The sequence below is a fragment of the Mixophyes fleayi genome, chromosome 11, assembly GCF_038048845.1.
Source record: "Mixophyes fleayi isolate aMixFle1 chromosome 11, aMixFle1.hap1, whole genome shotgun sequence".
NCBI classification, from domain to species: Eukaryota; Metazoa; Chordata; class Amphibia; order Anura; family Limnodynastidae; genus Mixophyes; species Mixophyes fleayi.
The window spans coordinates 6,072,814-6,095,566 of record NC_134412.1 but is presented as its reverse complement, the minus strand read 5'-3'; the positions used below and the strand labels follow the sequence as shown (position 1 = coordinate 6,095,566).

Genomic DNA, 22,753 nt, shown 5'->3' with positions numbered 1-22,753 from the left:
TAACCTTAGCTAAACCATTCCATAATTTACTTTAAAGATAAGGATAATATTGGCTCTACCTTTCTGTATGACTTTTTTCTAAAAATTGATCCCCAAACAATAATGCCCATGTTGCATTGTGTGGCAATAAGGACACATTACAGTACACGGATAGTTATTCCTTAGGTCGGACCTGGACACCCTGTGACTACAGGTGTTGTGAAACTACAAGCCCCAGCATCCTTTGTCAGCTGATAGCCAAGCAATATCTGTTAGTGTATTCGGTGACTTGTAGTCTCACAACAAATTGAGAGTCACAGATTGTCCAGGGCTACCTTAGGTTTTCATTTACTCATACTCAGTTTGAAAACTCTGCTATGGTGAATGTTACATAGATACAGAAAAAAATGATGATTAATTAAGAATGTTAGGATATTTGTCTTAATCAGCTACTCACTTTCATAAACCCTTAATACCATCAGTTTTTTGCAATTTATCAAGTTATAAATCGTTTTAAAACCAGCATTCCACTCTCTCGGCACAATCTCTCATGTTCTGATCTACAGAGCCTTGAAAAGAACTCTGCGTGTTCCAAGTCACCAGGAGGTAATAGCACGCAATCTTTATGTCACAGCCCCTCTATAGGCCTTACTTTTGTCACTTCAGTCTCAGGCCTTGTGTGGTAGGCACCTCATTTCCTACATAATATTGACTACTTAAATAATCTTGTTTTGGAAAAAAGTCACTTTTGTCAATTAAGATCTTATTAAAGGTGAATGCAAAGGGGTGACTTCTTGAGTCACTTGTGGTCGCAACCTTGTTCCACCACAACTTGAAGGACAAGAGACAATTCATCATGGAAACTAAAAAAAGGGGGCAACAGAATGTATGTGTCACGACTGATAGTGGGTGTATGACTGGTAATGGGTACCTGCTGTTGTTGGCGCAACTCAGAGGAAGGCGCGGAGTCTAACGTGCCCCTGGTATTCACCAGGAACCCCCGCAAGGAAGTATGGACTCCGCTGCAGGGACACGCAGGTCGCGGTCCTTCCTAGAGTCCACAGCGAGATACAAGGAGGTGTCAGACAGGCCAGTTCGGCAACGTTCAGGTAGAGGAGGTACAAAGGGAAATCCAGAAGAATGGTGAGGCAAGCCGAGTCGGTAACTTTCAGGGAGCGCAGTACAAAGGCAGAATCCAAATAGGGGTGGTCAAACGGTCCGGGTCAAAAGGGTCACAAGCAGCACGAGGAATGACAGGAACAAATACAGCAACTGGTACACACAAACGCTGGAGACAGGAAGACCTGATACTCTGGCACTGATAGAGGGCAGGAAGAGGTTTAAATAATGTGGTGACCCAATCAGCATCAGCGCTGCAGCGCTGTCATACCTGCCGCCGGGAGTCCTACATAGCGTCCCGTTGCCTAGCAACGGGGCGCGTCATACAGAGAGGGGTAGATGGCAGGGGGGATCCGGAAGTGATGCGTCTGGTTGCCTAGCAACCAGACGCGCGGTCAGGCAGTCAGGCGGCCGTGCGGATGGCGCCTGACAGTATGCATCAGTAAATACAACCCATCTGCAACTTCCAGAAACAGAAGATTATATATATATATATATATATATATATATATATGTATATATATAATCTCATGCTCTCCTTGACCAACTCCAATCTGGATTTCACTCCCTCTATTCCCCCAAAAGTGCCCTCACTATGTTCACTAACGACCTTATCTTCAATAAATCTAAGGGACACTTTTACCATCTTTTTCTTCTCAACGTCTCTGCTGCCTTTGATATGGTTGACCACTCCCTCCTTTTGCAAACTCTCCAATCTATAGGCCTCTGTGACACTGTCCTCACCTGGTTTTTCTCTTTCCTCACCAACTACTCCTTTTCAGTCTCTGCATCTGGCTCCACCCCCCCCCTTTTTCTGTCGGAGTACCCTAAAGATCAGTTCTTGGCCCCCTGCTTTTCTCTTTTTACACCTCCTGCCTTGGTGACCTCGTTAACTCATTTGTCCTCCAGTTCCACCTGTATGCTTTCTTCGCCTATCCTCTCCCCTTCCTTCATGTCTCGTGTTTAGTACTGTCTCTCGGCCATCTCATTTTGGTGCTTTCTTAAACACAGTGTTTTTCCACCTCCAGGACTCCCTCACCTCCCCCTCTCTCTTTTTCTAGCTAGCACAACCCTTTTTTCTGTCCCTGAAGTCCACTGCCTATAAGTCATCCTCGACTGCTCCCTCTCCTTCAAACCTCACATTCGCTATGCAATCCCTTGTAATCTCTCACCTTTATTACTGTTCTCTCTGGCATTCCCAACTCCCGCATTGTCCCTCTCATGTCTATCTGTAATGCAGATGCTCACCTTTTTTTTCTCTACCGTCGCTCTATCTCTGCTGTCTCTCTGTCCCAGTCGCTACATTGGCTCATTGTGGCTAAATTTTAACTCCTTACCATCACCTACAAAGCTCTCAACCACCCACCACATCTTCAACCTAATCTCTATCCACACTCCTTGATGTCCCTTCTGTTTTGTCAAGGACCATCACCTCACTTCCATACTGATTACCTCTTTCCAATTCCACCTGCAAGACTTCACCTAGGCTGCAACTCACCTGTGCAATGACCTCCCATGCCCTCTCAGGTTAGCCTCTACTCTCCTAAACTTCAACCATGCTCTTTAAACTCCCTCACTCCCCAGCTTGGTCACCTTACCAGCATTCTAAGTAAAATATAATAATAATAATAATAATAATAATAATAATAATAATAATAATAATAATATTAGATACAGATTTTATTGTCTTCATATATTTAGGTAAACTATATACTTCAATATTTATTTGGTATATCCATGTTTTTCATTTTATTAATTATAATTGCATATCCACATTGTCTTTCCATTTCAACACCTAGGTCAATGGCTCTTTCTACAACCTCCCATTAACATTGGAAGGTGGCAAGATCAGAGCTTTTCAGCAAGGAAGCAGAGTAATTATCAGCACAGACTTTGGTCTTCAAGTCAGCTATGATCTTACTTCTAATGTGGTAGTCACAGTACCAGGGAATTACAAGGGACAGTTGGGTGGACTGTGTGGAAATTACAATGGGATAAAAACAGATGATTTCAAGCTACGCAACAACAATTTAGCTCCAGATGCCCGCATCTTTGGCGCAGATTGGAAAATTCCTGGTGAAGTTTGTAACGATGGATGTGGTAGCGCCAATGATCCATGCAAAGACTGTGATAATAATCAAAAAAATAGTTACATGTCTAATTCTTATTGTGGATTCTTAAAAAATTCCAATTCATTAAGTTCTTGTCAGAAACAAATCAATCCTGACACTTACAGTAGCTGTATATCTGACTTGTGTACCGGTAATGGGGATCTAAAGATACTATGTCAATATATTCAAAGTTATGTTGCAGAATGCCAAGCAGCTGGGATCACCATTCAACCATGGAGGAATGAGGACTGTCGTAAGTAAGACAGACACAACAATATATTATATATATAGTTTATTGATTCAGTGCCATCAGTGTACAGAGTACTTTACAAGATTACAAGTAACAGATAAGGGAAGAACAAAATAATGCAAAGGAATACTCCCACCTTTTAATCTTTAAAAATGTATTTAAAAGAATGTACGCGTGTTGAAATCCTCATATATAATAAACAAACTGGGTAAAACAGGCAAAGAGGTAGAAGGCCTTGCTGAAAAGCTTACAATCTATTGGGGTCTAAAATTGGGTAATCTGAACATTTCTGAAACAACAGTAAATCATTAATATTCCCCATATTTAACTCTCTATTGAGCCATATCTAAGTGTAGGTTTTCATCTCACATTATCAGTTGCCGTCACATGTTCAACTCACATAAAGCACCAGGGTTAACAATCCCTAACTAACTACCTTGAGGGGAAAGTATAGACTATAGATTAATCATTTGAATTATATTCCGTTCATTTTTTTTGTCTTTTATCATTCTCCAAATTAGCTTTCCGCTGTCCACCCAATAGTCACTACTCGATTTGTGCTGACGTCTGCTCTACATCCTGTGCCAGTATCAATGACCCAGTCAAATGTCCTGCCATCTGTTCCGAGGGCTGTGAATGTGATGACGGCTACCTTTTTGATGGAACGGACTGTGTTTCAATAGACAAGTGTGGTTGCTTTAATGGTGGCAGATACTACAAGGTGGGTGTACATGATTGTTTTTTTGAATTAACATAAAGCGTAACAACTTTTATACATTCCTGTATTTTGACACAAATATACATAATTTTCTATTTCAATAAATGAGCAATTCTTTGCTATGAGCTAGAGCAACCAATCAGATAACATCTTTTTAGTAGTCTTGTGTAGTCAGACTAAAGTAATATACAAACAATATATTCTAAATTAACAATTTTATATAATATCTTTTAAAGTCACATGTGGTTTTTCAACATAACAAATATCAAAAAACTTCCCTAACTTCCCTCAGTTCCCAAAAGTAGTAGGGTCCCTCCCCACTCCACTACCATCCAATGGGAGGAACTGGGAAGAGTGAAGGGCGTTCCTATAATAGCACACAACTGGGCACACCGGTACGCCGAGTTTAGCAGCAGAATCATTGGCATGTGATAAAAGAGTGGAGATTGCCCAATTTTAAGTACATTTCTTGCTTTGCAGAGCGCCACATGTAGTAATGACAGCCTAGTAGACCCATCACTCTCATGACCAATTTTAGAAAAAAAAAAAAAATAGTAGTATTTTAGGAGAGACTTCTTATGAAAGTTGAAATTAACTGTGCCAGACATTTTGTGGTGTAAATTCAGGGTATGTAAATGTGCTCATGTCAGGGTAGTAAGTGTCGCACCAAAACATCAGCCAGGAGATGTTATATATGATATATATTTTGAATTTTGTATTAATTTTATCCAGTTTGTATCTGGAGTTTTGGTATCCTCCTCTCATGCCATATTGCTGACAGAGCAGATTGTTCCATTTTCAGGGTCCAGATTAGTTCCCTGTAACCTACCTCCATCGTCATGCCATACCTGTGCTGCATTCCCTATCAGGGATAAGGCAACACTAAAAGAACACCTAGAACTCACAATCATGGACACAATTTATCAATGAAATGCTGCTCCCAGTGACAGCATTGAAGCTCTATTTGGTTTGCTCAAATTGTATTTTACTCTTCAGTAGTATTCAGTAGCTGTATTCCATTTTAAGTTTTGTTTTTTATTTTACAGCTACAGGAAGCTATTCTATCCAATGACTGCACAAATGTTTGTACCTGTAATCCAAAGGGTGTCGTGATGTGTAAAGAAACCAGCTGTGCCAAAGATGAAACATGCCAACTAGTAAATGGTGTTTTTACCTGTGTCAGCAAAGGTACAAATTACCATTATATTTCTTTTGTTTGTGCTATGTCTGCTGTAGATCATTGTTAATCCACTGTCTGTACTGTTAAGAAAAGAATGACTTAGTTCCCGGCTCTAGGGCTAATTTTCCAACATTAGGTGTAAAATTTGAATTGAACTATATTTCATATCAATTGGGGTATTTTTAAAAACTACTTAAATATATAAATAATTGATTACACATTTGGGTGTACTTGGAATCAATGTACATTCTTAAGAGTGTACGTGATATAAGGTGGTATGCAATAGAGGGTAATTGGTTAACTTTAATATAAGGGTCGATGATGTAGTTCTCCATGCAGCGGGCCCCATTATCTCCATTGGCCCCGATGCAACGCACCTGTTGCACCAATGGTAGTTCCGCCACTGCTTCACAACCAGAAAATGTATCAAATTCAAATTCAAACAAAGAGGAGTAACTTTGCTCCTGGACAAACCCTGTTACAATGCAAGGGGAGCAAATTAGTTTATTATTTTGTACATAACTTAAATATTGCCTGTTTTTCATGTAGCACGCAAATACTTGATAGCTTTATATTTACAGTGAAATATAAAGTTGATCTAGGAGATACCCCACCCCAGCTATAAATCTGTCCCCACATTTTAAATTTACCTCCCCTTCCAACGCAACATGATTTTGCCAAGTCGCAAAGTTTCTCCTTTTTTTGCTTTACACTCTTTAATGTATCAGGCCCATAATGTCTAAAAACCTCTATTAGGGATGAAATAGTGATGCAAATAATCTCCATCTAATCCACGGTAATAATGTGCAGTCAAATCGCATCCTAAATAGACAATCTCCAATTTTCAATATAGTCACTCTTTTTCGATAGGAACTTGCAATTCAAAGTAAAGTTTAATTCAATATAGCTGTAATATAATACAGTGATACAGGTATGCGATCCAGGTAACGGAGTGATTAGCTGATATAGAACAACCAGCACTGTGAATCCTCCATGTGATACATGGAAAACCTGGTATGGCAATCCTGTTCTCATACTACCGATGAAGAACTAAATCTAAACCCCAGCATTGTGGATTTTCCTGCACACCTCACTGGGGCGCGAGGAAACATCTGTGATGTTACCTTGGCTTCAATTCTGGAAGCGTCACATTGCTTAAAACTGTATTGGTCCTCTAGGATGATAATTTTGCTAACTATCTTTATGTGTCTTCCTCAGTTAATCCTTGTGACTCCATAAAATGCCGATCTAGAGAAAGTTGCCAAATATCAAATAAAAATCCCATATGTGTCCCAATATCTGAAGTCTATTGCTACGCAGTTGGTGACCCCCATTATCGGACTTTTGATGGGAAAACCTACAACTTCCAAGGCACCTGTACTTATACCATTGCCAAGACTTGTGGTAAAGACGGCGGCCTTACAAAATTCAATATTGAGGCCAAGAATGAGAATCGTGGAAACACTCAAGTTTCCTATGTCAGTTTTGTGAACATCCAGGTGTATGATTTTGTAATATCTCTGGTGAGGTATGAATATGGCTTTGTACGGGTAAGTTTTTGCTATTGCAGACACCTATGTATATACAGTTACAATTATTTGCTATATAGAAAAGCCTGTCACTGTATGACACTATCTTGTAGCATTGTAGCCTTTTTTCTCAATAGAGGGAACTGTTGGCAGGCATAAATTCATAAATGCCACACAAGAGACTAAAAGAAAATACAGCATAGTTTAGGCTAATAATACATAGATAGATTTTAATGTAAATCCTAGTTTGTATAGACCTTGCAGGTGACATTACAAATATTCAGATATTGATAGCCATTAGTAGAGTTGTTGTAAAATTTATATCAAACTTTCCATGCACATAACCAAAATAAATGAATGCATAACTTACGTTCTAGCTACTTAAAGCTCTTTGTTTGCAGTCACATAATGTCCATGCAATGTTCACAGATCAGCAAACAGTGCTGAAGGAGGTGGAGGTAAAAGTTTTCACTTGCAACTTACTCTCTGCTCTCATGAGACACAAGTACACACATGGCAAAGTAACACCCTCCCTCAGCACCTAGTAGCATAACATGTGCTCTAGTAGAGCTGTGTCCCAGGGTAAGAAGAGGTATGGTTAGTGAAAAAGAAGCCTAGATGGGAGAAACAGTGCAATTGTTCACAGTACATAAGTGTTGTAGATTTGCCTCAGAGGGTAGTTCTCTTGCTTGACAGCTTGCATAATTGAGTGCATGACGTTGTTGCAGACTGCTGGCAACCTAAAACAGGAAGAAATGAACAAACCAAATTGCAGCTGTGAATTGTGAACCACAAAACAAAAATGTATGTCGCGGATAAACTAAATTAATCAATTTATTGCAGTAGTACACCATCACTAATTAAAACACCATAAAACAAATACTCATATAATCAATTTGATGCCTATTATTTATACACAATTAGTTGCCTAATATTGTAATGTAAATACTACTAAAAAAGGAAAGATATAGGTGTTTCCAGATAGGTTATTATGTCCATATAGGTTCATCATTAGATAATGCATAGCATTCCTGCTTAGGCAGGACTATATCCCACAAACCTAATTCTGATCCAGATTAATGGAGTAGAAATGTTTATAGACAAAAATATATTTGTACATTTTTTTTATCTCTTGGGGAGATTGTAGACTCCCGCAGCTAATTGTGTTCTGAACCATAGTCTGTTAAGCACCAGGAGATAGTGTGTGTTTTTAGTTTATTTATTAAACTGGAAGAAGGCTATTATTTCTGTAAAGGAATACAATAGGGCAAGACAATTAACAAGAGGTCACACAGTAAACTTTATTTAAAAATTAAATTTGCTCATGGTATAAATATATTAAGGTTTTATTTTGCTTCTGATACATTCCATTTAATGTTTAGTTGAACAATACATTATAAACCTTTATTTTTTGATAGAATAATAAAACCAACATTAGGAAAAATTAATTAGGTTATATTAGGGAAAACAGTGGTAGAGGTTGGACTTACCAAAAAGGAAGGTTAAGGGAGGGGAAATGATGGGACAGGGGAGAAATTAGGGAAGAAAACCAGTACATCCCAATTTGCAATTAGCAGGTCGAAGAGGATAATGCTAAAAAATGATTAAAGTTGCATGTAATTTATGTCAAAATCGGACATAAATTGTGTCCAAAGAAAAGCTTGTTTTGTAAGGTATGCCAAGCCGCAAGCAAGGGATGAAGATGGTGAGAGGGATAGTTTCTATAAGAGAAAAGAGAATGGATCTCATCCCCAGAGACAGGAGGAAAGGACACATGGTGAGTTGGGGGAGAAAGAGATGTTGGAGAGGAGTTATTAAAGGTGTGAGCAGGAGAGAGAGGAAAGAGGGTACAAGACAGGGAACATGACATGGGGATTGAGATAGGGAGGGTGGGATATTATTGTTAGACATCTGGCACCTGAGGGAAGGGATTTTTTTTTTAATAACTGAAGAGAGTGTGAGATGGCATATGAAGAACTGAGGGGGGGAGGAAGAGGTCAGTGTGGAATGGATCTGGCAATGATTCATGTGGTAGAGGGGAGGAGACGTTTTCATCTTTCCACATACCAGAACACACTAGCTTGCAAAAGGATTTCACAAGAGTGGAGAGCACGTGTGCATCTTAAAGTGGACCAGTGTATATACCTGTACTCACTAACTTGCCTCAGCATTCATTGCATTCTTTGAAAGTTGTTTTATGCAATAATATGTTCTCGTTATTTAACCATATTACTCCTTCCAGCTAAATAATCAACGTCAACGCCTCCCAGTGACACTTAACAATGGTCGGGTTAAGCTCTACCAGGCTGGCATTTTCCTCACAATTGTGACTGACTTCACCTTATTGGTCTTCTATGACTGGAACTCCTCTCTATATATATATATTTCCAGCAGCTACTATGAAAATGTTTGTGGAATGTGTGGTTACTACAATGAGAATCCTGCAGATGACTTAGCTACACCAGATGGCCCTCAGGCAAATAATTTGGCTGATTTTGGCAAAAGTTGGAGAGTGGAGGATGGAGACAAGTTGTGTTGGCACAATTGCAATGGGGAGTGTAAAGTTTGCCCTGAGAATTTTCGGAAAATGTATGCAAGTAACACATGGTGTGGAAGAATATCTGAATCAAACAATGGTCCATTCCGTCAGTGCCATTCCAAAATCGACCCGCAAATCTATGTAGACAACTGTGTGTATGATGTATGTCTAAATGGAGGGTCCAAACAAATTCTGTGCCAAAACCTAGCAACTTATGCCTTATTTTGCCAAGGAAACAAAATCCGGATTGAAGAATGGAGACAGCTGACCGGATGTCGTAAGTTTAAGTCTTATCTCTCTCGTGTCTATGATGTGATATATAAACAGCTTGCTGTGAGCATTATTACTATTTGATTATATCTTGTTCAGTAAGAATGCCAATTATTTAACTTTCCAGGTGTTGCTAAAACTATTTGCATATTATCTTGTTTGATGTGCTGGCCTATGACTAGGAAAGATGCAAGAGATTTTGTCATGACTTTACCTGATTGTGCCCCAAACAAGAGTCTTAGAGGGAAACTCATTGAATCTCTTATACCACTTCCTATTCCAGATAAGCTCTGGTCATCCATCTCAATGAATTTTATTGGGAACCTATCCCATTCCAATGGTTTTACTACCAAACAGGGGTAGTGGACTGTTTTAGTAAGATGACCCATTTTACTTTTTACTCCTCTTCCTGGCATGTCATCCTCAAACAACCTTGCCTCATTGTTCGTCCATAATATTTTAAGGCCAACAGAGGATCTCAATTTATTGTACAATCTTGGAGGTCATTCTGTTCTACACTTGGCATAAGTTTTTCTTCACCATATCACCCTCAAAGCTACAGGCAGATAGAACGGATAAACCACTTACTGATACAATATCTCAGATGTTATGTCTCTCACCTTCACAAAAATTAGGCACTTTAATTGAACTGAGGCACTCTCCTGGGCAGAATTTTCCTGTATAAAACACTCTTCATGCATCATCCGGTACTTCTCTGCTCTTCTGTGCATGTGGTCAACATCCTAAGGCCTGTTATTTAAGCTGATACCCAGGTGTTGTGTTCGAGGTAACCATTGTACGTCTGAAAAGCAGCGGATTTCTCTTTTGTTGCCACATAATCATTTTTTTTATTTTTTACAAAAACCATAGAGGGTTTAAAGACCCCCAAAAGGTGTAAATTTGTACTTAGACAAACCAAGTTGCGATGCTTTATCCAAATTCAATCTCCCCTCCTCCCCCTGCAGTTAAACATGGTTTTGCTAGCATTGCGCCTCTTCTTTCACTTGACCAACTTTTTTTTTAAATGCCAAAATGCCGGTCTGTAAATGAATCATCCCATCAGGTAGACAGTAAAGATTAGAAGGCAGAAGCTCAAGTGGAAGCAGCAGTGTAGCGCTGGTGAGGTACACTGGCCTCCATATAAATAAAAAATTAAAAAAATAAACTTTATTAATTTAAATAAATTTAAGTTTAAAATACAACTTTTTTATACTTTATTTACTATATATATTTTAAATAACTTGCACTTGGAAGGCTACTTTTTAATCCTAACAAAATAAAAAAATAATACAGGGACCATGCAACCCCCAAATAATATAATATTATTATAATTATTATTTTTATTATTAATTATATATTATTCGAGAACATTGTCCAATTTAAATTAAAAAAAGCAGCATGTATTTTCTTTTTCCCTTTTTTTCTCACTTCAAAGAAACAGAATAGAAAAAAAACTAAATGATAGTGATATTATTGTCAGAAAAAAGTAAAGTACATATTTTGAAAACAAGTAAAGCCAGTGTCTGCCATTTATAGGTATGAAAAGTTATGTAACAGTAAGATGAATAATATATTTCAAAGCATTGCACCATCAGCTTTTTGACCAGCACCTTAATCATATCTCAGTCGGACCCTAAGCTGTGGGAGGGGCTTTGGTGGTCTGCAGCGGAGTGGGCAGTTAATACTTTATAACAGTGGAATGTTAGGTTAACAGACAACATGTTACAATCATGGTCCATATCTGACAATTTCAATGTAGGGGTTTAGTGCGCCTTGAAATCTCCACATATGAGGCCTCTACTCATACATGTGAAAAGTTAGAATTTGGTATTTAATATTAACATCAGTTCTAGATTTTCAAAAGTTCCCAAACGGGAGTTCTAATAATGATGTCTCTGAAAACAGTGCCTGTGCCGTGTAGAGTAAAACAAATAATATGTTTTCATTTATCAATTCAAGTAAAGGGCACATGATATAAAATCATAGTAATATGACAGCATGCAGTCGTTATCTAATTGAAGCAATATCAATATAGTACATTTCATCCACCTCTATGACATATACAATCATTTTTGAGATCACATATAAAACTTTCTTCATATCATAAACTTCATGGGAAAAAATTTAAGTACAAGCTCTTTTATTATTTAACTTTTTTTTGTCCCGTTCTCAGCTTTGCAGTGCCCTGCCAACAGTCAGTACAAGCTATGTGGTGACTGTCCTCTGACATGTAACAATGCAGCCCTACCCTCATCTTGTTCTTCATTGTGTGTAGAAACCTGTCAGTGTAACAGTGGGTTTGTGCTTGATGGAGGAAAATGTATACCAAAGGAAAATTGTGGATGCATCTTTGAGGGGAAACTTTATGCCTTAAGTGAAAAGTTTTATGGCGACACTAAGTGTGAGAAGCTGTGCACGTGCAACGCCGCCACCAAGACTGTGGACTGTAAAAGTTATCAGTGCAAGCCTAACGAAATGTGTTCAGTGATCAGTGGCATCCAGGACTGTTACCCCAAATCCTATGGTACATGCACAGCTTCAGGTGATCCCCATTATACCACCTATGACAATCTTAACTATAACTTCCAGGGGACATGCACCTACCTGTTTTCAGGAGTCTGCAAGAATGCCGGAGATCTGGTGGACTTCCAGATCTATGTTGAGAATGAAAATAGAGCCAACAAACTGGTTGCTTACACCTCTGGATTCAAAACAGATGTATATGGTCTCAGCATAATAATCAGGCGCCAGAATCCAGGCAAGATTGAGGTTAGTTCTTCAACATTGCCATAGCTGAAACATTCTATAAATAAAACACAAGATCAAAATAAAGCAGCAAACCACATAGGTTTACTTTTTCCCTTTATATAACGTTAAGTACCTCTTATAGAAGCATCTGTCTCCAGGAGAGTCGGATTGATCCTAATAAGTGACTTCATGTATCCATATTTTATGAATCACCTGTGTTCAGAAATTTTAAAAAGTTTCATAATAATAAGAAATTGTAGAACTGTAATCGATCAATACGGTAGGAAATAATATAATTTATTTATATGTACATGTTACAATATAACACTGGTCCCTTTTAATTTTTGGGGAATGTGATACAAATTATGTCTCTGAAGTTTTTTCACCCATCTTTTATTCCATAACTAATGTGAGGATACCGGGTTTTTAGACGTGAAGTTCACTAGGTTGCCCCCTTCCCCCCCCGCCTTAGGTTCAGAAATCACACAGGCAAGGGGGAGAATAAAAGATCCAATGCTATCTTACCTTTCTTACATTAAAACAACAGAATATAAAACCAAACACTTTAAACAATAGGTCAGAAGATCACCCTTCCTAAAATGACATAGTGGTCACTGTTTTGACACATAACTGAAAGATTGAGACATCATGATATGAAATAACCTTTTTTTATTTCATGACGTTTGACTAACGCAAACATGATGGCAATAGCTTAATAATATCATACTTTTGAAAAATACATTTAGAAAAATATGCTTTAATGGTAAATAAAAACTTGTTACCATTCTTCTTCCAGCTGAATGGGATTTTGACGAACCTGCCTTTCTATCCTGACAATGGTAAGATGTCTATCGACAGACAGGGCTCTAATATCATACTTCAGACAATATTTGGTTTAAGAATATCCTTCAACTGGGATAGTCGAATTTCAGTCACAGTCCCACAAGCATATGCAGGAGCTCTGTGTGGTCTTTGTGGCACGTTTGATGGTAATAAGAAAAATGAATTTGTAATGAAGGATGGCAGTGATGCTGGAGGTCCAGCAATCTTTGGGAAAAGCTGGAAAGTAAAAGACACACCTGGATGTTCGGATGATGATAAGGCAAACTGCCCTAAACTGGCAGAGATGGCTAATGTCTACAGAGCTAGTAAAATGGGATGTGGCATGCTAGTCGACAAAGATGGACCTTTCCGTGATTGTCATCAGAACATAGATCCCGAAGGAAGCTTTCAGGACTGTGTGTTTGACGCTTGCTTCTACAATGACAGAGAGGATATTGTGTGTAAGATCATAGCCAGCTATGTCACTTCTTGTCAAGCTGCTGGTAAAGTTGTTAACAAATGGAGAACTGACACATTCTGCAGTAAGTGTAATATCTTCATATCTTACATCTTGTATCATTTGAAATTATTTTACACTATAGTGCATTAAAGTTCTTTCTCCACTTTGCAGGCCCTAAATGTGATAACAGCAGCCACTATGAGTTGTGTGCAACTGGATGTTCTCCAACATGCTTCAGTCTTTCTCCTCCTGTGGGTTGTAACACTTTATGTTCTGAGGGTTGTTTCTGTGATGATGGATTTATTCGTAGTGGAGATGGTTGTGTACCTGTTAATCAGTGTGGCTGCACTTATGGGGGTGTATATTACAAGTCAGGTGAAAAATTCTTCTCTGATGACCTGTGCAAACAACAATGTGAATGTACTGAGTCTGGGCAGATTGAGTGCAAGTCTTTCACCTGCGAAGTCAATACAGAGTGTAAAGTCATGGATGGGGTGAGAAAATGTTACCCAATGGGTTCTGCAAATTGCTCTGCAACAGGCGCTTCCTACTACATGTCATTCGATGGTCAGTCCTTCCAATTCCAAGGAACCTGCACCTACACGCTCACTAAGACGATCACAACTAATTCTAATTTGAAAGAGTTTGTCATCAATGCAAAAAAAGAAAAAGGGCTTTCAGAATGGGTTGCTCTTATCAGTCTGGTTTCTGTTGAAGTTTATGGATATATCTTAATTCTTCAATACAACGTAAATGGTAAAATTAAGGTATGTCTGACATGGGACTACTGATTAAGCCCACGTTGTATGTTTACATAATTATATAACAGTTTACACCTACAATTGTCAATTTTACGTCTTCTCCTATTGTTCACATGTTTGTTATTTCACTTTAATGTTCACTTTATTTAAGTTAAATTTTAATATAACTGTTAATTTATTAGGATTCTATTTTTGTCTATTAACCTTAGCTAAACCATTCTATAATTTACTTTAAAGATAAGGACAATATTGGCTCTACCTTTCGGTATGACTTTTTCTAAAAATTGATCCCCAAACAACCCTGTCCATGTTGCATTGTGTGGCAATAAGGACACATTACAGTACACGGATAGTTATTCCTCAGGTCAGACCTGGACACCCTATCTCTCTACAGGTGTTGTGAAACTACAAGCCCCAACATCCTTTGTCAGCTGATAGCCAAGCAATATCTGTTAGGATATTCGGTGACTTGTAGTTTCACAACAAATTGAGAGTCACAGATTGTCCAGGGCTACCTTAGGTTTTCCTTTACTCATACTCAGTTTGAAAACTCTGCTATGGTGAATGTTACATAGATACAGGAACAAATGATGATTAATTAAGAATGTTAGGATATTTGTCTTAATCAGCAACTCACTTTCATAAACCCTTAATACCATCAGTTTTTTGCAATTTATCAAGTTATAAATCGTTTTAAAACCAGCATTCCACTCTCTCGGCACAATCTCTCATGTTCTGATCTACAGAGCCTTGAAAAGAACTCTGCGTGTTCCAAATCACCAGGAGGTAATAGCCCGCAATCTTTATGTCACAGCCCCTCTATAGGCCTTACTTTTGTCACTTCAGTTTCAGGCCTTTTGTGGTAGGCACCTCATTTCCTACATAATATTGACTACTTAAATAATCTTGTTTTGGAAAAAAGTCACTTTTGTCAATTAAGATCTTATTAAAGGTGAATGCAAAGGGGTGACTTCTTGAGTCACTTGTGGTCACAACCTTGTTCCACCACAACTTGAAGGACAAGAGACAATTCATCATGGAAATTAAAAAAGGGGGCAACAGAATGTATGTATCAGTAAATACAACCCATCTGCAACTTCCAGAAACAGAAGATTATATATATATATATATATATATATATATATATATATATATGTATATATATATATATATATATATATATATATATATGTATATATATAATCTCATGCTCTCCTTGACCAACTCCAATCTGGATTTCACTCCCTCTATTCCCCCAAAAGTGCCCTCACTATGGTAACTAACGACCTTATCTTCAATAAATCCAAGGGACACTTCTACCATCTTTTTCTTCTCAACGTCTCTGCTGCCTTCGATATGGTTGACCACTCCCTCCTTTTGCAAACTCTCCAATCTATAGGCCTCTGTGACACTGTCCTCACCTGGTTTTTCTCTTTCCTCACCAACTACTCCTTTTCAGTCTCTGCATCTGGCTCCACCTCCCCCCCCTTTTTTCTGTTGGAGTACCCTAAAGATCAGTTCTTGGCCCCCTGCTCATCTCTTTCTACACCTCCTGCCTTGGTGACCTCATTAACTCATTTGTCCTCCAAGGACCATCACATCACTTCCATACTGATTACCTCTTTCCACTTCCACCTGCAAGGCTTCACCTAGGCTGCAACTCACCTGTGCAATGACCTCCCATGCCCTCTCAGGTTAGCCTCTACTTTACTAAACTTCAACCATGCTTTTTAAACTCCCTCACTCCCCAGCTTGGTCACCTTACCAGCATTCTAAGTAAAAGATAATAATAATAATAATAATAATAATAATAATAATAATATTAGATACAGATTTTATTGTCTTTATACATTTAGTTAAGCTATATAATTCAATATTTATTTGGTATATCCATGTTTTTCATTTTATTAATTATAATTGCATATCCACATTGTCTTTCCATTTTAACACCTAGGTCAATGGCTCTTTCTACAACCTCCCATTAACATTGGAAGGTGGCAAGATCAGAGCTTATCAGCAAGGAAGCAGAGTAATTATCAGCACAGACTTTGGTCTTCAAGTCAGCTATGATCTTACTTCTAATGTGGTAGTCACAGTACCAGGGAATTACAAGGGACAGTTGGGTGGACTGTGTGGAAATTACAATGGGATAAAAACAGATGATTTCAAGCTACGCAACAACAACTTAGCTCCAGATGCCCGCACCTTTGGCGCAGATTGGAAAATTCCTGGTGAAGATTGTAACGATGGATGTGGTAGCGCCAATGATCCATGCCCAGACTGTGATAATAATCAAAAAAATAGTTACATGTCTAATTCTTATTGTGGATTCTTAAAAAATTCCAATTCATTAAGTTCTTGTCAGAAACAAATCAATCCTGACACTTACAGTAGCTGTATATCTGACTTGTGTACCGGTAATGGGGATCTAAAGATACTATGTCAATATATTCAAAGTTATGTTGCAGAATGCCAAGCAGCTGGGATCACCATTCAACCATGGAGGAATGAGGACTGTCGTAAGTAAGACAGACACAACAATATATTATATATATAGTTTATTGATTCAGTGTCATCAGTGTACAGAGTACTTTACAAGATTACAAGTAACAGATAAGGGAAGAACAAAATAATGCAAAGGAATACTCCCACCTTTTAATCTTTAAAAATGTATTTAAATGAATGTACGCGTGTTGAAATCGTCATATATAATAAACAAACTGGGGAAAAAAGGCAAAGAGGTAGAAGGCCTTGCTGAAAAGCTTACAATCTATTGGGGTCTAAAATTGGGTAATCTGAACATTTCTGAAACAACAGTAAATCATTAATATTCCCCATATTTAACTCTCTATTGAGCCATATCTAAGTGTAGGTTTTCATCTCACATTATCAGTAGCCGTCACATGTGGAACTCACATAAAGCACCAGGGTTAACAATCCCTAACTAACTACCTTGAGGGGAAAGTATAGACTATAGATTAATCATTTGAATTATATTCCGTTCATTGTTTTTGTCTTTTATCATTCTCCAAATTAGCTTTCCGCTGTCCACCCAATAGTCACTACTCGATTTGCGCTGACGTCTGCTCTACATCCTGTGCCAGTATCAATGACCCAGTCAAATGTCCTGCCATCTGTTCCGAGGGCTGTGAATGTGATGACGGCTACCTTTTTGATGGAACGGACTGTGTTTCAATAGACAAGTGTGGTTGCTTTAATGGTGGCAGATACTACAAGGTGGGTGTACATGATTTTTTTTTGAATTATCATTAAGCGTAACAACTTTTATACATTCCTCTATTTTGCCACAAATATCCATAATTTTCTATTTCAATAAATGAGCAATTATTTGCTATGAGCTAGAGCAACCAATCAGATAACATCTTTTTAGTAGTCTTGTGTAGTCAGACTAAAGTAATATACAGATAATATATTCTAAATTAACAATTTTCTATAATATCTTTTAAAGTCACATGTGGTTTTTCAACATAACAAATCTCAAAAAACTTCCCTAACTCCCCTCCCTTTCCAAAAGTATTAGGGTCCCTCCCCACTCCACTACCATCCAATGGGAGGAACTGGGAAGAGTGAAGGGCGTTCCTATAATAGAACACAATTGGGCGCACCGGTACGCCGAGTTTAGCGGCAGAATCATTGGCATGTGATAAAAGAGTGGAGATGGCCCAATTTTAAGTACATTTCTTGCTTTGCAGAGCGCCACATGTAGTAATGACAGCCTAGTAGACCCATCACTCTCATGACCAATTTTAGTAAAAAAAAATAAAAAAAGTAGCAGTATTTTAGGAGAGACTTCTTATGAAAGTTGAAATTTACTGTGCCAGACATTTTGTGGTGTAAATTCAGGGTATGTAAATGTGCTCGTGTCAGGGTGGTAAGTGTCGCACCAAAACATCAGCCAGGAGATGTTATATATTATATATATTTTGAATTTTGTATTAATTTTATCTAGTTTGTATCTGGAGTTTTGGTATCCTCCTCCCATGCCATATTGCTGACAGAGCAGATTTTTCCATTTTCATGGTCCAGATTAGTTCCCTGTAACCTACCTCCATCGTCATGCCATACCTGTGCTGCATTCCCTATCAGGGATAAGGCAACACTAAAAGAACACCTAGAACTCACAATCATGGACACAATTTATCAATGAAATGCTGCCCCCAGGGACAGCATTGAAGCTCTATTTGGTTTGCTCAAATTGTATTTTACTCTTCAGTAGTATTCAGTAGCTGTATTCCATTTTAAGTTTTGTTTTTTATTTTACAGCTACAGGAAGCTATTCTATCCAATGACTGCACAAATGTCTGTACCTGTAATCCAAAGGGTGTTGTGACTTGTAAAGAAACCAGCTGTGCCAAAGATGAAACATGCCAACTAGTAAATGGTGTTTTTACCTGTGTCAGCAAAGGTACAAATTACCATTATATTTCTTTTGTTTGTGCTATGTCTGCTGTAGATCATTGTTAATCCACTGTCTGTACTGTTAAGAAAAGAATGACTTAGTTCCCGGCTCTAGGGCTAATTTTCCAACATTAGGTGTAAAATTTGTATTGAACTATATTTGAAATCAATTGGGGTATTTTTAAAAACTACTTAAATATATAAATAATTGATTACACATTTGGATGTACTTGAAATCAATGTACATTCTTAAGGGTGTACGTGATATAAGGTGGTATGCAGTAGAGGGTAATTGGTAAACTTTAATATAAGGGTCGATGATGTAGTTCTCCAAGCAGCGGGCCCCATTATCTCCATTGGCCCCGATGCAACGCACCTGTTGTACCAATGGTAGTTCCGCCACTGCTTCACAACCAGAAAATGTATCAAATTCAGAGTCAAACAAAGAGGAGTAACTTTGCTCCTGGACAAACCCTGTTACAATGCAAGGGGAGCAAATTAGTTTATTATTTTGTACATAACTTAAATAGTGCCTGTTTTTCATGTAGCACGCAAATACTTGATAGCTTTATATATTTACAGTGAAATATAAAGTTGATCTAGGAGATACCCCACCCCAGCTATAAATCTGTCCCCACATTTTAAATTTACCTCCCCTTCCAACGCAACATGATGTTTCCAAGTCGCAAAGTTACTCCTTTTTTTGCTTTACACTCTTTAATATATCAGGCCAATAATGTCTAAAAACCTTTATTAGGGATGAAATAGTGATGCAAATAATCTCCATCTAATCCACGGTAATAATGTGCAGCCAAATCGCATCCTAAATAGACAATCTCCAATTTTCAATATAGTCACTCTTTTTAGATAGGAACTTGCAATTCAAAGTAAAGTTTAATTCAATATAGCTGTAATATAATACAGTGATACAGGTATGCGATCCAGGTAACGGAGTGATTAGCTGATATAGAACAACCAGCACTGTGAATCCTCCATGTGATACATGGAAAACCTGGTATGGCAATCCCGTTCTCATACTACCGATGAAGAACTAAATCTAAACCCCATCATTGTGGATTTTCCTGCACACCTCTTTGGGGTGTGAGGAAACATCTGTGATGTTACCTTGGCTTCAATTCTGGAAGCGGCACATTGCTTAAAACTGTATTGGTCCCCTAGGATGATAATTTTGCTAACTATCTTTATGTGTCTTCCTCAGTTAATCCTTGTGACTCCATAAAATGCCGATCTAGAGAAAGTTGCCAAATATCAAATAAAAATCCCATATGTGTCCCAAGATCTGAAGTCTATTGCTACGCAGTTGGTGACCCCCATTATCGGACTTTTGATGGGAAAACCTACAACTTCCAAGGCACCTGTACTTATACCATTGCCAAGACTTGTGGTAAAGACGGCGGCCTCACAAAATTCAATATTGAGGCCAAGAATGAGAATCGTGGGAACACTCAAGTTTCCTATGTCAGTTTTGTGAACATCCAGGTGTATGATTTTGTAATATCTCTGGTGAGGTATGAATATGGCTTTGTACGGGTAAGTTTTTGCTATTGCAGACACCTATGTATATACAGTTACAATTATTTGCTATATAGAAAAGCCTGTCACTGTATGACACTATCTTGTAGCATTGTAGCCTTTTTTCTCAATAGAGGGAACTGTTGGCAGGCATAAATTCATAAATGCCATACAAGAGACTAAAAGAAAATACAGCATAGCTTAGGCTAATAATACATAGATAGATTTAAATGTAAATCCTAGTTTGTATAGACCTTGCAGATGACATTACAAATATTCAGATATTGATAGCTATTAGTAGAGTTGTTGTAAGATTTAAATCAAACTTTCCATGCACATAACCAAAATAAATTAATGCATAACTTACATTCTAGCTACTTAAAGCTCTTTGATTGCAGTCACGTAATGTCCATGCAATGTACACAGATCAGCAAACAGTGCTGAATGAGGTGGAGGTAAAAGTTTTTACTTGCAACTTACTCTCTGCTCTCATGAGAAAACAAGTACACACATGGCAAAGTAACACCCTCCCTCAGCACCTAGTAGCATAACATGTGCTCTAGTAGAGCTGTGTCCCAGGGTAAGAAGAGGTATGGTTGGTGAAAAAGAAGCCTAGATGGGACAAACAGTGCAATTGTTCACAGTACATAAGTGTTGTAGATTTGCCTCAGAGGGTAGTTCTCTTGCGTGACAGCTTGCATAATTGAGTGCATGACGTTGTTGCAGACTGCTGGCAACCTAAAACAGGAAGAAATGAACAAACCAAATTGCAGCTGTGAATTGTGAACCACAAAACAAAAATGTATGTCGCGGATAAACTAAATCAATAAATTTATTGCAGTAGTACACCATCACTAATTAAAACACCATAAAGCAAATACTCATATAATCAGTTTGATGCCTATTATTTATACACAATTAGTTGCCTAATATTGTAATGTAAATACTACTAAAAAAGGAAAGATATAGATGTTTCCAGATAGGTTATTATGTCCTTATAGGTTCATCATTAGATAATGCATAGCATTCCTCCTTAGACAGGACTATATCCCACAAACCTAATTCTGATCCAGATTAATGGAGTAGAAATGTTTATAGTCAAAAATATATTTGTACATTTTTTTTATCTCTTGGGGAGATTGTAGACTCCCGCAGCTAATTGTGTTCTGAACCATAGTCTGTTAAGCGCTAGGAGATGTGTGTTTTTGGTTTATTTATTAAACTGAAAGAAGGCTTTTATTCCTGTAAAGGAATACAATAGGGCAAGACAATTAACAAGAGGTCACACAGTAAACTTTATTTAAAAATTAAATTTGCTCATGGTATAAATATATTAAGGTTTTACTTTTCTTCTGATACATTCCATTAAATGTTTAGTTGAACAATACATTATAAACCTTTATTTTTTCATAGAATAATAAAACCAACATTAGGAAAAATTAATATGTAGAGATGTACTAAGTTATTTTTTTAAATATTTTTTTTTACTCATGGGTATAAAAAATATACAGAGATACAAAGACAAACCATTGAAATACAACTAAATAAGGTTGGTCACAAACAAAGAGCCTAGCACGTCTCTTTATAATTATGTACAGTGAGTAAAGACCCATTTTTAGGTTATATTAGGGAAAACAGTGGTAGAGGTTGGACTTACCAAAAAGGAAGGTTAAGGGAGGGGAAATGATGGGACAGGGAGAAATTAGGGAAGAAAACCAGTACATCCCAATTTGCAATTAGCAGGTCGAAGAGGATAATGCTAAAAAATGATTAAAGTTGCATGTAATTTATGTCAAAATCAGACATAAATTGTGTCCAAAGAAAAGCTTGTTTTGTAAGGTATGCCAAGCCGCAAGCAAGGGATGAAGATGGTGAGAGGGATAGTTTCTATAAGAGAGAAGAGAATGGATCTCCTCCCCAGAGACAGGAGGAAAGGACACATGGTGAGTTGCGGGAGAAAGAGACGTTGGAGAGGAGTTATTAAAGGTGTGAGCAGGAGAGAGAGGAAAGAGGGTACAAGGCAGGGAACATGACATGGAGATTGAGATAGGGAGGGTGGGATATTATTGTTAGACATCTGGCACCTGTGGGAAGGGATTTTTTTTTAATAACTGAAGAGAGTGTTAGATGGCATATGAAGAACTGAGGGGGGGAGTAAGAGGTCAGTGTGGAATGGATCTGGCAATGATTCATGTGGTAGAGGGGAGGAGACGTTTTCATCTTTCCACACACCAGGACACACCAGCTTGCAAAAGGATTTTACAAGAGTGGAGTGCACGTGTGCGTCTTAAAGTGGACCAGTGTATATACCTGTA

The 22,753-nt window shown here is 37.9% G+C and overlaps 1 protein-coding gene across 1 annotated transcript in view; it reads left to right on the top strand.

The window, feature by feature from the left end:
- LOC142107440 (IgGFc-binding protein-like) overlaps positions 1-22,753 on the top strand; it is a 60,270-nt gene that overhangs the window by 11,185 nt on the left and 26,332 nt on the right. Inside the window, exons 6-17 of the mRNA XM_075190874.1 lie at positions 2,898-3,462; positions 3,981-4,180; positions 5,224-5,365; positions 6,576-6,907; positions 9,129-9,702; positions 11,869-12,464; positions 13,240-13,807; positions 13,897-14,492; positions 16,441-16,726; positions 17,524-17,723; positions 18,771-18,912; positions 20,125-20,456. Of these exons, the coding sequence (XP_075046975.1) occupies positions 2,898-3,462; positions 3,981-4,180; positions 5,224-5,365; positions 6,576-6,907; positions 9,129-9,702; positions 11,869-12,464; positions 13,240-13,807; positions 13,897-14,492; positions 16,441-16,726; positions 17,524-17,723; positions 18,771-18,912; positions 20,125-20,456 (4,533 nt within the window). The remainder of the gene's footprint in view (positions 1-2,897; positions 3,463-3,980; positions 4,181-5,223; positions 5,366-6,575; positions 6,908-9,128; positions 9,703-11,868; positions 12,465-13,239; positions 13,808-13,896; positions 14,493-16,440; positions 16,727-17,523; positions 17,724-18,770; positions 18,913-20,124; positions 20,457-22,753) is intronic.